Source organism: Candida theae (assembly GCF_024610275.1).
Source record: "Candida theae strain CBS 12239 chromosome Unknown scaffold19, whole genome shotgun sequence".
In the NCBI taxonomy this organism is placed as follows: domain Eukaryota; kingdom Fungi; phylum Ascomycota; class Pichiomycetes; order Serinales; family Debaryomycetaceae; genus Lodderomyces; species Lodderomyces theae.
Genome location: NW_026261478.1, coordinates 154,130 through 171,338, shown reverse-complemented (window position 1 = coordinate 171,338; position 17,209 = coordinate 154,130). Strand labels below are relative to the sequence as shown.

At 39.2% G+C, this 17,209-nt stretch overlaps 5 protein-coding genes across 5 annotated transcripts; 2 read left to right on the top strand and 3 right to left on the bottom strand. All coding sequences in view use genetic code 12, as the record gives it.

The window, feature by feature from the left end:
- Positions 1-624: 624 nt before the first annotated feature.
- On the top strand, positions 625-8,298 carry CHK1 (Chk1p; the record flags this gene model as incomplete). The annotated part of the gene is made up of 1 exon (XM_051754051.1): positions 625-8,298. The coding sequence occupies one exon, from the start codon at positions 625-627 to the stop codon at positions 8,296-8,298; it is 7,674 nt and encodes a 2,557-aa protein (XP_051607068.1).
- Positions 8,299-8,385: 87 nt separating this feature from the next.
- Positions 8,386-9,147, bottom strand: GCF1 (Gcf1p; the record flags this gene model as incomplete). Its single annotated transcript, XM_051754050.1, has 1 exon — positions 8,386-9,147. The coding sequence occupies one exon, from the start codon at positions 9,145-9,147 to the stop codon at positions 8,386-8,388; it is 762 nt and encodes a 253-aa protein (XP_051607067.1).
- A 794-nt stretch (positions 9,148-9,941) lies between these two features.
- Positions 9,942-11,609, top strand: TCP1 (chaperonin-containing T-complex alpha subunit; the record flags this gene model as incomplete). Its single annotated transcript, XM_051754049.1, has 1 exon — positions 9,942-11,609. One exon carries the CDS (start codon positions 9,942-9,944, stop codon positions 11,607-11,609), a length of 1,668 nt encoding a protein of 555 aa, XP_051607066.1.
- A 359-nt stretch (positions 11,610-11,968) lies between these two features.
- Positions 11,969-13,066, bottom strand: PCL2 (cyclin; the record flags this gene model as incomplete). Its single annotated transcript, XM_051754048.1, has 1 exon — positions 11,969-13,066. One exon carries the CDS (start codon positions 13,064-13,066, stop codon positions 11,969-11,971), a length of 1,098 nt encoding a protein of 365 aa, XP_051607065.1.
- Positions 13,067-15,527: 2,461 nt separating this feature from the next.
- On the bottom strand, positions 15,528-16,778 carry VCX1 (Vcx1p; the record flags this gene model as incomplete). The annotated part of the gene is made up of 1 exon (XM_051754046.1): positions 15,528-16,778. The coding sequence occupies one exon, from the start codon at positions 16,776-16,778 to the stop codon at positions 15,528-15,530; it is 1,251 nt and encodes a 416-aa protein (XP_051607064.1).
- Between the last annotated feature and the right edge of the window lie 431 nt (positions 16,779-17,209).

Below are 17,209 nucleotides of genomic sequence, written 5' to 3'. Positions count from 1 at the left end.
ACTTTTTCATGGAAGTAGTTACAACATATACTCTGTGTCCATTGTAAAGAAGAAAGCACAGACACAACTAGTTTTTGTGTACGGTGAATAAAAAAAAAGAAGATTAAATAAATAAAATTACTTATAGACAAAGAGACAACAACAACCAATTTGGGGTTTTATTTTAAAAAATTTTGAAAAGAAAGAGAAAGAGAGAGAAAGAGAGAGAGAGAGAGATTGTTTTGTTGAAGTTTGAAACAGTGTAGAGAGGAAAAGAAGAAGACGAAGAAGAAAAAAGAGTTTTACATTTCTGGAGCTCAAAAGTGACTGAGAGAGAAGAATACCAAGCAAGATTTTATCAAACACTTTTCAAATTCGGACCCCGTCATATTTTGAGAAAATTCTTTTGAGCAAAAGACTCCAAAAGCCTTCATAACACAGTTTTCTACTTTTTCGACAGCTTACTGCTTCACCAACTGTGTAGTCAAAATATCTTCAATTTCGTTATAATATAGGTTGACTGTGCCCATATAAGAGAGATAGTCAAGCATTGCAACGTCGTCCAATAATTATCTTGTTGTACATCTCCTCCTTGGAGATTTTATTAGGTAACATACTTCCATCAACCACTCATTGTTGCCCACTATGACATCTTCATCTGTCAATAACGGAAACAAGTCCAATGATAGTGACCTCCCTATTGCATCCAGTAAGGTTGAGGACGATAATGGTAGTGTTGTCGCAAACAACAACAGCAGCATGTTTTCAACGCCAATTTCTAAAGACACAAGTACATCAACAGAACGTCCTGAAGCCCTGAGAAGGCCCACTTTCGACTACGATCTAGTTGCAAAGACTGTTTTAACCCCACCACAAATCCTGGAAAACTTGGCAAAGCTAAAACTTAATTCATCTTTACCAATTGATTCTTCATTTCCTACTTCAGAGAACCCCTCTGCTCTTAGCTTAAATTACGAGTTAAGTTCCGATTTAGGTGTTGAGCCGTCGAGAATAATAAAGCATCCAACCCATATAAATCTACCAGGTGGTAACTTGCAGGATTATTCCACAGACCAAACATCCAGTCCTGATTACGACGAAAGGTCAATCACCAACCAACGTCAAAGTATTCTCAGTACATTCGGTGAGGATCAAGACTTGGTATCAGTAGGCTCATCGCAAGCACTAACTATGGACGACGAGAACTCCTCCTCTTCCCTTTCACTGGAGACTAGAGAAAACGTGGCATTGGGAAAGACATCGTATTTAAATGATGTCAACTATATAAGGGATCACTTGGACTTTTTGAACCAGAACTTGAATGCCAGCAGATCGGCAAGAAATTCAGACTCAAAGTACCTGGATTTTGCCAGCATACTGCCTGATATCATACCTTGTTACAGTTTAGTAAAACAATTTGGGAATAGGAGCTATCAGACTAATCTTTTGTACCACGGGATTAAAGTTGGTCACACTGGCGGTGTTGACACTGAAAACTTTACTTGCAAATTGGCAAGTGAAGAGAAGAACTTTATCGAGGTCAACTCTAAAGTCGTGTTGAGCATTTCACCAAACATTATGAAAAATTTGTCGCTTTCAAGACTCTTGAATGAGTGGTTTATTTTATCCGGTACAAACCCTCCAAAGACGCATTTGTTATGGTCGAATGAGACTTTAACCAATAAATTCATCCCTAACAGTAAAAGACCCACGTTGCAAAAAGACAAGAAATATGGTCTCAACACCTTGCCAGTGGGGATTCCAGGTATTTTATACCCAGTGGAGATTTTGAGCTTCAGTTTTGAGAATGAATTGGATGTGGGCTCAGCTGACAGGAAAGGGGAAGCGCAAAAACGTGTTGCGTTGGTTTACAATGATAATGACTATAAAACCTTGCGTGAATATAGTTGCGGCACGCCTGAACCTCACCCAGAGAGAACTCTGTCCGACACATCGAATGGGTCTGGGGTACGATCAGTAATGAGTGGAAATTCAACTGCTCAAAACACGCCCAGTGAATCTCTTGAGCAATCGCATCTGTTCTTCAATGGAATAGGCGCCATTGGTGCCACTAGCTCCACAAACTCCTTGTTCAACAAGTTGGCAGAGCATGTGACGAGTAGTCCCAAGACTCCCTTGAAGGTCATTGAAATTATCTCTGACATGATCAAAGTGGTTGAAACCTTGGGTGTTGTGCATGAACTTGGATTTGTCCATAATGGTATTACGAGCATGAACTTGTTGAAATCCGAGAACGATCAGGATGACGTAAAGATTACCGGTTGGGAATTTGCATTTTGTCATATGGAAGATTGCATTTACGGATACAGAAAGAACCACTTGAACGAAATATCAGACTTGATCCCCTACATGGCACCTGAGGTATCTGGAGTTGTCAATCAAATGGTGGATCACAGATCCGATTTTTACTCTATTGGTATTGTATTGTACGAATTGTTACTAGGAACATTGCCCTTTCAAAGTGAGGATCCAAATTCAATTGTTCGCATGCATATTTTCCAAAAGCCTGTTGCCCCTCATTTACTAGCACCTAGTTGGGTCTCAGAGAAACTAGGTACCACTATAATGAGATGTCTTGAGAAAAATCCACTGGATAGATATATCGACTGCTATTCCTTACTTAGTGACTTGATTTTAATCAAAAATCAGTACATCGACAGGGTGAGCTCTATGGGTGAACTTGTTTGGAACCATTGGAAAAAAACAGGGGACTTTGATGTATATCTCAACAAAGAGAAAATGAAACTGCCAGAAAAGGTGGGGCACAGTCCCACTTTCACTTTTCCAGCAAAGTTTGTTGGTCGTGATGAAGTATACAAGGAAATTTTTGACATTTACAACAACACTTTTGAAGGAGGAGTCAACTTATTCTGGATTAGTGGTGTAAGTGGAGTTGGAAAGACTATCATTTTGAATGATATGCGGGTAGGTGCATTTTTCAAATATGACTTTTATTGCATGTGGAAGTTCTCTTGTTCAGATACAGGTAACTCAATCTATTCAATGCTTTTGGAAGGAATCAAAACGGTCATTGGCCAAATTTTGGAATGCTCAGAGGAAATACAAGATAGTTGGAGAGATCTAATTGTCACAAACATCCCCTTAGACTTAAGCATATTGTTTTACCTCATCCCTCAATTGAGAAAACTTTTAGGTCCAAAGTATATTTCCATATATCAGCACAAACTGGGGACAAGCTCTCCAGGAGGTCCCATAAAAGAAGAAGCAACATCTACGTTGGAGGTCAAATTCAGGGCAATTATAAGATCATTCTATAAGGTTGTTGGCTTACAAGGATTGACAATATTCATTGATGACCTACACTGGTGCTCCGAAGAGTCATGGCAGCTCTTGTGTGATATGTTGAAATTTGATGATGAATCGGATATTAGCGAGATGAGCTTAAAATTGGTTGCCACGTTCACCACCGATGCTAGGCAGTTTCAGGAAAACATCGACAGTGTTGAGAAAGAGAAACGGTTCAAGGATTACGTTAATCGTTCCAGCATGAAGATGCATGTCTTTGACATACCAAAAGTACCAGGAGATGCATACAAAAGCTGGATCGTGCAATTGATTGGAGCAAATCTGTCGTCGTCAAAAACGCATATTGGTGGACATCACGCAGCAGCCCCACAGCAAAGCAGTATGTCTTCCATGATCAATAAAGCCACAACTGAACAAACTACGCATAAACTCTCTGGTGCCAACAATAAGCTAATTGCTGATGCTTTAAAGTTTTATGATGCCACTGGAGGGAACATAATGCTTGCTCAATACGCGATAAGCATGGCCCGATTTTCACAGCATTGCTATTATCTTAGTTTACATAACTATGGCCGATTCGTCGTTGATAACTTGTCTCCAGAGAATTATGGGATGAATAGGAATGAAATCATTCAAAACTTTTTGAATGCAACACTCACCCCCGATGTCAAATGCTTGTTGGAATTTGCGGCAATTATCTCTCAAGGTCCAGGTTTCCACTTGTCTGACTTGATAGTTGCCTCTGCTATGCCTATGGACAGGGCTTTCAAAGCCTTATCGATCATGGTTGGCTCAAAGCTACTTTTGCCCACCACCACCTACTACAAGGTTCCTTTCGATTTACTTTGCTCGACCGAGTCACCTTTCGATTTAACAGATAACGATATATGGGAGTTGACATCTCATTGCAGCTACAGGTTTTTTTACGATTCATTAGTTGTTCACATCACTGCCGACTTGGTGACAACTGATAGATACAAGGAATTATCAAGACTCTGTGCCTTGAGATTTCACAAAACCATAAGTAAAGAAAAGACTTTGAATATAGGCGGGTACTTGCAAATGGCAGGATATTTCCGAAACTCCTATCAAGTTGCAAGACTGGATGAGAAAGAATTGTATATTGAGGTCTTAGTTCAAGCAGGTAGGTATGCATCATCAACCTACAACATGAAGTTAGCGCAAAAGTTGTTTCAAGTTGTGGGAGAGTTGGTTGACGATCTTGACTCAACGCGCCAACTCAAGTCAATATTGACTGTTTCTCAGAACCATTATTATTTTGGTGAGTATGAAAAGTGCTTGGAAGTGATGGCAAGGGCTCAAGAAAAGTATGGATTTGATCGAATCGTGTTTCTTTACCAATTAGTTCGATGCAAAATCCAGATGGGTGAGATTGAAGAAGCCATAAAGATAAGTTTTGAGAGTTTACCAAAACTTGGAATCACTATAAGTGCTGATGAAGAGCAAAACTTGAGAGATTACAAAAAGTATAAGGCCAAGATTCCAGTATCAGTGCCTGATATCAGAAATATTCCGAGGACGAAACCTACCGAGTCGCCAAAATTGTTGCTCATTTATCATTTGATCAGCCAGTTGTTACCATCTTTGGTGGTGTTTCGGAAAAACGCCAGTAGAAAGCTTTTGGTTGTGCAAGCGATGCATGCAATCTACAAACATGGTCCTTCACCTTTCGCTTTCATGATTATGATTGATTTCGCTTCTGATTTTGCAAGTCAATTCACTTCTGCGGGGCTATTGAAAGCCAAGGAGCTTTGTAGGGTTGCCATCAGTTTGATTAATAGGGCCAACAATGTCTCGATTAATTACTATCGTGAGATGTACGACGTTTATGTTTGCACTTTGGCTGTTTATGTCGAGCCAATGCCTGTGGTTCTCAAATATATTGAAATCATCTCAGAGAAGACGCAAAATGATATGATGCTGGGATTTGAAGAGCTACGTATAGTCTTGGGGATGATAGACATCTTTATACTTCTTTTGGGTGGGAAAGCATACGATATGTCTTTTCTGGTGAACAGAAGAAAATCGCAGAGAGAAAAAATTGGATTACTGGAGGAACGGTTGTTCATCTTTGATTCAGAAGACTGTGTGCTTGGGTCCCTCTCGGTTTCCGATTACCGAGCTCGCTATGAGGAAAAGATGATAAACGAACAGAACTTGAGTCAACTGTCTTATTTGGTTGTGGTGCTTAATGGGTTGATGGTGGCGAAAAGATACGATGAAGGTGTTGACTTGATATTGAACAAGGCCCACGAAGTGTTCGAATCGTCACCACTTTTATTTTACACCAGTCATTATTTTTACGTTGCGGCTATTCTCATTACATTTGCATCTAAAGGAGATGCAGAAGCTGAAGCTAAAAAGACTGCAATTTTCAATGACATATATCTCCGAATGAAATTGTGGGCGTCAACAAATGAGCACACTTTTGGAAATAGAGTTATACTTTTGCTGGCATTGAATGCTATCAGAGAAGGTTCAACGGACTCGTTGAGCATTTTGGATATCTTCGAGGATGCTATTGAGCACGGCTCCAAAGTGCAGAACTGGTACGATGTGTCTTGGATTAGTGTCTTTTGTGCCAGATGGTTGATAAACTGCAATGGAAACAAACGAAGAATTGGCCAGTTATGCAAACGAGCAATTGAAATCATGAGGAAACGGGACTTTGAAGATTTCGCCAGACAATTTGAAGAAGAATTTGAGAAATACCTTGAGCAGGATTGGTCGATGTACACCTGGGCTGGAATCAACAGTGCCAAACAGCAAGAAGAAAAGAAAAAACCCTCCAAAAACATACCATCTAACCTTCCAATCAGTACCGATGATAGTGTTAGCGAGGAAATGAAGTCGCAAATGAAATTGAACAGGAAATCGAGGAAAGCAAGACACAAAGTGAAAAGCAATAAAAATTCCAACTCTGCTTATGATTTGAACTCCACGATACAAGCTTGTTTGGGTATATCTGAGGCTAGTGATGAGAGAACCATTTTGATCGAGTTGTTGACTTGTGCAATCAAGTTTGCTGAAGTTGACTATGGCGTCGTAGTGTATATGAATGGTGAACCGAAAATACAGGCTGTCGGTTCGGCCCAGCATATATACACCTTGAATGAGGAACCATTAAGCTCAAGGATAGACGTTTGCCCTTACCGATTGTTGATCCATGTTTTGGAAACGGGAGAAACGATTAATAAGGAAGATGATCATGTGGCGTTTGCCAATCGCTTTGGAAAAGATCCATATTACAATTACAATTCGTGCTCCACAATTTTGTGTGTTGCTTTGAAAAATCAATTTGGAGTGTTTGGTGCTCTTTATTTGGAAGTGGACTCGAGAAGAGATAAGAAGAAGGCGATTTTCGATGGTAGAAAGCGCGACTTGCTACACTTGTTTTGTACGCAAGCTGCGGTTGCTATGGGCAAGGCAAGATTGATTTCTCAAATGGAAATTGCCAAGATGGCAGCAGAGGATGCTACAGCTGAAAAGGCAAGCTTTTTGGCGAATATGTCGCATGAAATTCGAACTCCATTCAATTCATTGCTATCGTGCTCGATCTTCTTATTAGACACACCCTTGAACTCAACACAAAGAGAATACGTTGAAGCTATCAAAAGTTCAGCAATGGTTACATTAAACATTATTGATGGTATATTGGCATTTTCCAAAATTGAACATGGGTCTTTTACGTTGGAGAATTCTCCATTTTCGCTCAATGACTGCATTGAAAGTGCCATACAATTAGGAGGTGAGCAAGTTGTTGATAACAATTTAGAGTTGGTATTTTTCAACAATTGTCCTCAAATAAATACTGTTACCGGTGACGTTACCCGTGTCAGGCAAATCATCATCAACTTGGTTGGGAATGCCATGAAGTTTACAACCCATGGACACATCATCATTAGTTGCAACGCAGCTGAGTTAACATCAGTGAGGTATGAGGTTACAATTTCTGTGGAGGATACGGGTATTGGTATCCCTGAACAATCGCACAATAAAGTGTTTGGAGCCTTTTCACAAGTTGATGGGTCCTCGCGTCGTGAGTTTGGTGGATCTGGGTTGGGATTGGCCATTTCAAAGAAGTTGGCTGATCTAATGGGCGGTGATATTCGATTCGAAAGTCAAGAAGGGGTTGGAAGCACTTTTTACTTTAATGTCAGTTTTGGCGTTCTGTTGTTTGATAAGCCAGAGATTGATTTACTGGGTAAACGAGCATTGATTTTGAACAAATTAGAGTTGACTGGTGCTGCTTTGAAGAACATGTTGACTTTTTTCAACTTGTTTGTGGATGATGTTTCCACTGCCAAGGATATCAAAAGTGTTGAGTCGTACGATTTCTTGTTCATCAATTTAGATGAATATGATGAATTCAGCCCGTTTGAGTCTCAATTGAAATCAAGTGCCAAGGTTGTCATTTTGGCGCAGTTTGGTAAACCCTTGACTGGCGAGAGCAGCAAATATGAAGCGTTATTATGCCCCTTCCAAAGGGAGCGAGTGGTGAGATTACTTCGAGATGCCAGACCCGAAACAAAGCCAAGAGAAATAACTCCGGCTCTCTTAGCTGACGAGTATCCGTTGCGAATTCTTCTTGCCGAAGACAATTTGTTGAATTATAAAGTTGCTTTAAAGTACTTGGAGAAATTGGGATTCAAAGCTGACCACGCTAAAGATGGGACAGAAGTGTTGAAAAAATGTGACTTGTTGATGGAAAAGGGTGAGAAGTACGACGTGATTTTGATGGATATTCAAATGCCTAATAAAGATGGTATTACAGCTACCAAAGAATTGCTTGCAAATTATACCAAATTGAATAAGCAGCATCTTATCCCAAAGATTGTTGCTTTGACGGCGAACGTGGCTGGCGATGATCGGGAAAGGTGCATTGAGTGTGGAATGATAGATTTTGTGTCAAAACCTATACTTCCCAATGAGTTGAAACGGGTATTGACCAATTTAGGTGAAATTATACAAGAAGAGAAAAAGGCAGAGACGGCAAGTAATAGAAACTGATTTACAAAACCCAAAACTACATTGTGAAGCACCGGTGGCTTACTATTCTTTCTACACTATTCTACTTCTACTCAATTTATACAATTCTTAGATAACAAACTTGTATTCCTTTTTAAATTTGATCAAGTCAGGGTACTCTCTTCCTCTAGTCTCCTCCCATTCCTTTTGAATAGATTTGATTCTTTCAACTTCGTGTTCGGGTACCTTGTATGAGTCCTTCTCTTCCTGGGACAATGTTTTCCATTTATCAGCCAATTGTCTCATTGCTACTTCAGAAGAGACACCCGGTGGGTAGTTTTGACTAACAAAGTTCTGGTATGTTGTAGTAGGGCCTAATTCAGGCTTGGGAGTCAAGATGGACTTCAATGCTTGATTATATTTGTCAGTTGCTTGTTGGTATTGCTCCTTTTCAGAGTCTGGCAATGCATCGAATTCTTTATTCAAGGCTGTCACTGGGGTCTTTGTGACTTTGGCAAAATAGTTACGAGCAGTCAATGGACGTGGTTCCCTCAAAGTATCCTTCAAGTGAGCCTTTTCTTTCTCCGCTTCTTTCTTTTTCTTTGAGGTCTCCTTCTCTTTAGCCACTGTATCCTTTTTGCGTTGAGAAATCAACTTCTTGATCTCCCTCTCCTTCTCTTTAAGGTCCTTTTGAAGTGATTTCTTCTTCTCCTTTGCCTTTTGAATCTTTTTTGTCAACTTCTCGAGTTCTTTTTGATAGGTGGATTTGGTTGCTTTTGTAGTCAAAAACTTTACTACAGTGTGACGCGGAATTGACGCGTTTAAAAGCAATGGCTTAAATGCCAACTGCGAAGCCAATGCTCTACCTGGGCTAAGCATAAATCTCATCATCTTTTCAATTAATAAACTGGTGGAAATTGTAAGCGTGTGTTAATCTTGGAAGGAGTCAGTTGTATTGGGGGAATGTTTATATAGGTTTCGTATTTCTTTGGTTTGTTTATGTTTTGTTTTTAATTTTCGAAGTTTGTGCTCACATGACTTTCTCCTACAGTCCTTTGATACCCAGATTAGGAAATGAGCCAGTACCTAGATAAAACACCGGTTTCTCCAGGGCTCAAAAAGACTCAGACGTGTCTTTTCAGGGAGTTAGGATGTGTCGCAGAAGTGCAATATAGAGTGACAGAGATTCTTTGGTATCCGGATGTGAGTGGAGATGCATAGAATACATTTTTACCCGTGTAGCAAATAGGTTCACGTGTTTCAAAAGACTTGGTTTCTGTTCAGCTCGAAGTACCTCTGATAGACTCTACTCTACTACAATATCGTTGCATATCGGGACATTCCATAAGATCTGGCTCTGGATTGCGGGAGAAGTGCTGATTGGAAGAGGTTGAGAGGGATATTGTCACTCAAAGAAACAATGATTTAGACATCTTCGACATAAACTACACATACATCCACTTCTTAGCACAGCTCTCTGCTTCAAGTACACCCTGTACCAGTGTGTTGCACGTTGTATCATGTCTTTTTTTTCTTTTTTGATGTGTCCAAAGTTCATTACTTCTCTAATCTTCTCATTTGTTCCATTGCGAAATCAAACAAAAGAGTTAAAATTTTTCTGTTGCAAAGAAGTCTAGTTCAAGCACCGTTTATATCAACTAACTTCTACTGAAAATCAATCGCAGATGTTCTCCACAGCTCGTTCAGATACCCTTTTCTTGGGGGCGCAGAAGATTGCTGGTGACGATGTGCGTAACCAAACAGTCTTGGCTGCACAAACAGTGGCCAATGTGGTCAAATCATCGTTGGGCCCTGTTGGATTGGACAAGATGTTGGTGGACGATATTGGAGATGTTACCGTTACCAATGATGGAGCTACAATCTTGGCATTGTTAGACGTACAGCACCCAGCAGGTCAAATCTTGGTTGAATTGGCGCAACAACAAGACCGTGAAGTTGGTGATGGAACTACCTCGGTAGTCATCATTGCGGCTGAGTTGTTGAAGCGTGCCAATGAATTAGTGAAACATAAGATACATCCAACTACGATTATCAGTGGATATAGGTTAGCGTTGAAGGAGTCAATCAGGTATATAAATCAAATTTTGTCTCAGAATGTTGATCGTTTGGGAAAGGAAACATTGATAAACATTGCCAAAACATCGATGTCGTCAAAGATTATTGGCGCTGATTCCGATTTCTTTAGCAAGATTGTTGTTGACGCCATGTTGGCTGTCAAGACTACCAACACCAAGGGAGAAACCAAGTATCCAGTCAAGGCAGTAAACATTTTGAAAGCTCATGGTAAATCAGCCTTGGAATCAGTGTTGGTTGAAGGTTATGCGTTGAATTGTACTGTTGCATCTCAAGCCATGGTGAAGGAGATCAAGAACGCCAAAATTGCTTGTCTTGATATCAACTTACAAAAGGCAAGAATGGCAATGGGGGTACAAATAAATATCGAAGATCCTGATCAATTGGAAGAAATCAGAAAAAGAGAATATGGAATTATTATTGAACGTATTCAAAAGATTATAGCCAGTGGCGCTAATGTCATATTAACCACAAAGGGAATTGATGATTTGTGTTTGAAGGAGTTTGTTGAGAATGGATGTATGGCAGTGAGACGTTGTAAAAAGGAAGATTTGAGAAGAATTGCTCGAGCCACTGGTGCTACCTTGGTTTCCTCTTTGAGCAACTTGGAAGGCGACGAGACTTTTGAAGCTAGTAATTTGGGTTCAGCGCAAGAGGTTGTTCAAACGAGAATTAGTGATGATGAATGTATATTAATCAAGGGAACTAAGCAACATTCATCGAGCTCAATAATCTTAAGAGGTCCAAACGATTACTCCTTGGACGAAATGCAAAGATCTATAAATGATTCCCTCTCTGTTGTTAAAAGGACGTTGGAAAGTGGACATGTTGTACCAGGAGGAGGGGCAGTTGAAACTGCTTTGAACATTTACTTGGAAAACTTTGCATCAACAGTGGGGTCCAGAGAACAATTGGCAATTGCAGAATTTGGTAATGCGTTGTTGATAATCCCAAAGACTCTAGCAATCAATGCTGCTAAAGACGCCTCGGAATTAGTTTCAAAATTGAGAACTTATCATGCTGCAGCCCAATTAGCCAAAACAGATGATGAGAAGAGGAAAAAATACAAGAATTATGGATTGGATTTGATCAATGGTAAGATTGTTAATGAGGCTACGCAGGGAGTTTTGGAACCAACCATTTCTAAAATCAAGGCCTTGAAATCGGCATTGGAGGCATGTGTTTCAATATTGAGGATTGATACTATCATTGAAGTACACCCAGAACCACCAAAGGAGGATCCTCATCACGATCATTAAGTAAAGAGAATAGTGCGTAAGGAATCAATGTATGTGTGTGTGTATATACAATTAGATGACCGAGTTGTTGCGTGTTGCAAATGTAGAAGAGTTTTTATACCAAAGTAGTTATAAACAGATGAAATGTTTTCATTAATGCTGAATACAGTTCGTACATATATGCCCTTCAATACTAGAAAAGAATATCAAATTCCCATTCCAAACAATCGACAAAACCCGCTGAGTCCCTTCGCTCATTAGTAAAATTACATCTAGAATTCTCCACCCACTCCCCCCTTCCAAGAACTAAAACAAAGAACCCAAAAAATAAAAACAACCTAATAATACAAAGCCCAGACAAATACAGTTGTTGCAAATCATTAAGCTACAACTCTACCCGAAGAAGACAACAAACTCATCATTGATCTCTTTTTCTTAATGATTGGAGCCAAGTATTGGTTCTTATCCTTTTGGCCAAACTTGGCTGATTTGGAAATTGGAATTTGTGGGTGGTGCACTTGCTGTTGTGCTGCAGGTTGACTTGATGATGGGTGAAGTGTGTTTAGACTATTTTGGGAGGTTGAAGCTAATGGCAACTTGGCTTGAGGTTTGGTGTAAGTATAGTTGGGTGACGATGATTGGTATTGTGATGATAAATTGGATGCAATTGATGATGAAGCAGACACGTTACCAGAACTGTGGGTACTTGAGTACAAGGAGTAATTTGATGACGCAGATGACAATGTAGATGAAAGTGAAGTAGAAGAAACCACAGGAGTTGGACTTCTCGAAGTCTTTGATCTAGAACTTGATCCCAACGTCACAATGGAAGACGACAGACTAGACTTCTTTTGTTGAGTCAATCTGTAATATTTGATTCTTTGCATTGATTCTAATTCTTGCTGTTGCAACAAACATGATTTTATACCAATCAAAAACGGTTGCAAAGTGTAAATCAACTCTTCCTGAGTTATGTTGACGTTCCAGTTCAAGATTGAAATCAATTCACGTTCGGCCAAATTGACTTCTTGTAAAGTTAACAACCCATCGGTATACTTTGTCCAATGTTTATTCAATGGTGAGCTATCATTTAAAGATTTGGCAGCCACTATCAAAGCTGACAAAAAAATACGATGTCTGGTGGTTTCCATACCTACGGCGTTTGCAGGCAAGTAGTTGCGTAATTTGTTCAAGTAGACCAATGTAGCCATCAAGGTGGGTGTTTGGACATTCGAATACTTGATTAGGTTCTTGATGAATTGAGTCAATGTGATAGGTGGGTTGATGGATACAATCTCTGGCGCAGAGTCAACTAGCAGCAGTGAATAGGACGATGCTGGTGATGGTAATTGTTGTGGCTGTTGTGGCTGTTGTGGCTTAACTTGTATTATGGAATTTGTTGTAGACACAAGAAAGTTGATCATATCCAAGTTGACCGGTTGTCTTGAAAATAACTTCAAAGCTTCTCTATCAGACATTGTTGTGAGGTGTGTGTGGAAAACTTGCTTCGAATTATATAGGGTGCTTTGAGCCTCTGAAAAGTTGCGAAAAGGACAGAAAATGGAATAAAGACTGATACGTCGGTGCTGAAATAGACCTTCTTTGACTGTGTGTGAGGAACAGAAAGAAAACTTGGTTGACTTTACTCTTCTGTAGTAAAAAGAACGGATGAGATCAGGTTTCAATGAATATGACTTTTATATATATGAATCTTTCTAGAGATATATCTATATACATTATATTATACTGAAAACGGTATATATAATTTTTTGTACTTAAACGCCATATTGGAAAGTGTATTGTTCACAAAAAAAAAAAAAATTACTTTAACAAGGTACATATCCCAATTAGGAAATATGACAAAGCTAATTAACAGAAACAGTTTAGAAAATAAAAGTTGCTAATCGCGTTTTGGATTTTTCTTTTTACCATATAATTAAGTAATTTGACCTCTAAATTACATAATAATACCGTAATACAGTACAAACAATATTATGTAACCACACCTCCTTGCTGATCCCACAATATAAACAAATTGGGAAAGGAGTTGCAAAAACATAGTTCTTTTTTTTTTTCTCAATGTCACAAAATACACGAAGAAAGTTCAACAAACAAAGGATGAACAACTTTTGGAAGGAGTAAAGCTCTTTCTCTTTCTCTTTCTTCACAGACTAAACACAAGCATGACTAGTATTGCCTAGACTTTACCACAAATTGAAACTGCAGTAGAACTTCCCATGGAAATACAAAGCCTTCTGCAAAAATGACCAAAAAGCAGTAGAAGTCGAAAGATACGGATTGACTGATAGAGTAACTATTAAGACTTTTCTTTGACATTGTCCAAAATTTGTAGTCACATTAGTGGACTCTTTCTGGTCAGTAGAGATTTTGAAAGAGATCAAGATCATTTGACTAACTGGTGTAAAGACACGCAAGTTTCTTAATTTCACCGTTTTTACTCAATGGAGACAAAATAAAATGTATAAAGTTGGGCCTGCCAATGTAGAGACAGCTGTTGGATGGGGAAGGGACTTGGAGATCGAGAGGGAGAGAGAGAGAGAGAGAGTAAGGCGCAATTCGTATTGGACCCAATTTAGTAATAGCCAAAATTGAAACCAAACGTTTGAAATTCTGTTCAACATGAGATGCTCTACATAGGTGTGCGTTGTGTTCATCTTCTCATTGCTGGAAGCTTAATCTAAAAATTAAACTTCAACGTAGATAGATAAGAAAGCTTGTGGTCACACAGGTATTATCCCCCCTTTGATCTGAGCTGGTACTTACAATCAATGTTCAAAAATAATGAAAATTTAAAAGTATATATGCAAAAAAAAAAATAAATAATAATAAAATAAAATAAAAACGTTTCCTCAACTAAACACGCTACATTAGATTCCACTTTGTGTGTTGCACAAATTTTCCAAAACGCGTCAAGCAAGAGAGAAGAAGGACACAAGACACACAACACAAGACACGCGTACAACTGTACACCAAATCCAAAATTCATCAATAACTTTTAATCACACAAACTCCTCAGATACTGAGCCAAAGCACATCAAACATATATTTGTCCCCTATTCTTATTGTGTGTGTGACTTTGTTTTTTTTTTTTTGTTTCTTCAAACGAGTACTTCGTGTAGATCTAAGTCTCTGTACAAAAACACCCCTCTCCATGAGATTGACACCCTACAAGTCTCCAATGACAATGGGTGAGAGAGCGGGGACTTCGCCACACTCGATTTGTGCATTCTACTTCTCTACTTATAGCACGCGGCCACTTCTTTTAGAGCCAACAACTCAAAAAAAAAAAAAAAAAAAAACGCAGAGTCTAGACTTCTTTGCCTGGGCTCTAATCTCACAGATCACCCATTGAAGTTTGTTACCGTGTTCTTCCTCAACAGTAATGGCACCCTTTGCAAATTTTCCACCTTAACCCCGTCCTAAAAGGCTCAGAACTTGCCTCGTTTCTGTTCTGTTCTCTCCATTTCGTTTGTTTACCAAACTACAACGCGAATCCCAGCCAATGCTCCCATCGACACGATAATATGAGGCTTTTGTTTACGTAAGTACCTATTGTGAAAGCTTGAAATGGTTCTTGCAGCTTTTCTCTTCCCCTTGGATTTCCTAACTCACGCAACAAAGGAACTGTTTCAAATTCTTTTGTGGTGTCACAAGAAATTTCAGAGCTGTCACAGCTCACTGTTACTATTGGTGCTGCTGCTGCTGCTGTTGCTGCTGTTGCTGCTGTTGCTGCCGCCGCTGCCGCTGCTACAACTTCTATGTGACAAAGCAAGTCATCAAACCAACAAACTTTTGTCTCTTGAGTGTATCTTTATTTCCTACAAGCAATACATTACCAGAGCTACAAAATAAATTTCAAACCGACACACCTCTCAAATCATGTTACTTTGTCCTTCCTTCTCTGCTTACTCATTTCCTTTACAATCCGGCAGAATCAGGATAATAGAAAAATGCCAATGCTATAATGAAATAAGTTGACAACAACATCGCACCCTCTAACCAATTACTCTCACCATCCAATATAACCAAGTTTGTAATAAACACACTGACAAACAAAATGGCAGTTTCAAAAGTGGAAAAGTACAATGACATTGGAACATCAATAATCCAGCCAACCAAAACCATAAAAGGAGTGACAAATATAGCAATTTGTAAAGAAGAACCAATCGCAACACCAATAGCAAGATCCATCTTATCCTTCATTGCAACAATTATAGCTGTGACATGTTCAGCTGCATTACCAACAATAGGAATCACAATCAAACCAATAAATGTCTTTGATAAACCTGATTTCTCAACAATTTCATCAATTGAACCAACCAAATAATCGGCTGAAACCGAGACTAGCAATGTAGTAATCAACAACACGGTCAATGCTGCCAAAACCAGCAAATGGCTAGATTCTGATTTCCCAGTAATAATGTCATCTGAAGAAGTATTGTGGTTATCAGTGTGGACATCATCGACTATATCATCCGCGGCTTCAAATAAAGATTTATGGGTCTTTAAAGAAAACAACAAGTACAAGATATAGATGAGTAACAAGATAACTGAAACACCACGTGAGAAACTGAGAATCAAGTCGTCCGAAGTGCCAGGCTCAGGGAATTTTCCTGTATCGCCCTTTGGTGTAGGTAACGAAGCATGGAACGCGGCAGGAATCAACAACGACGCAGTGGCCAACGCCATCAAACTCGACATTGTTTGGGCAACAGTCTGGTTGAAACTTTGTTGAACACGAGTTATACCACCAGCAACAAAACAGCAACCAAGAACCAACAACAAGTTGCTCAAGATTGAACCCAACATGGATGCTTGAACAATTCGAATTTGGTTCTCCTTCAAGGCAATAATAGACACAATCAACTCAACAGCATTACCAAACGTGGCATTCAACAATCCTCCTACTGTTTGTCCAACATATTCACTAATTTCTTCGGTAGCAAACGCCAACACGGAAGCAAGGGGAATAATGGCAAGAAAATTAAGCCAGAATCTAGCATTGGCCCCCCATTCCAACGCACCTGCAATAAGGCCCAATGGCACAAATATAAGTAGATAGTTGACTGGCGAAGATTTCAAAGTTAATTTAGTGGCATTTGAAAAACTTTGAATAAATGAGGGAGAACCGTGACGCGAAGAGCCACCAAGTAATGGTAAATCGCTCATATTGTAACAGGATAGATTGGTTGTACTGTTTCAAAGTGATTGATATAAGTACGACCCTGTCAGAAAGTATTTTTTTATTTTTTATTTTTTGTTCTTGTTGTTGTTGTTGTTTGCAACGAAGTTTAGTTGAGAGGGGTGGATGGGGGGAGGCAGATGGAATAGAATATGAAATTCCTTCGACTGATATTTGTATACTGTATATCTATAGCTACTTAATGCCAAGAAGAGAGTACCTTTTTTTTTTCATTCTCTATTGTTTTTTCTTTTTTGTTTTTTTGTTTTTTTTCTTTATTACAACAACCAGCACAAAGCAATCATACATTATTCCAGTTCCGACACTTCCACCTGACCGCTAATAGAGAAGTATGACAGAAAAGATAGTCCTGTACAGTCATACATTGATGTATAATCTTCTTAAGAGACTGTTGATG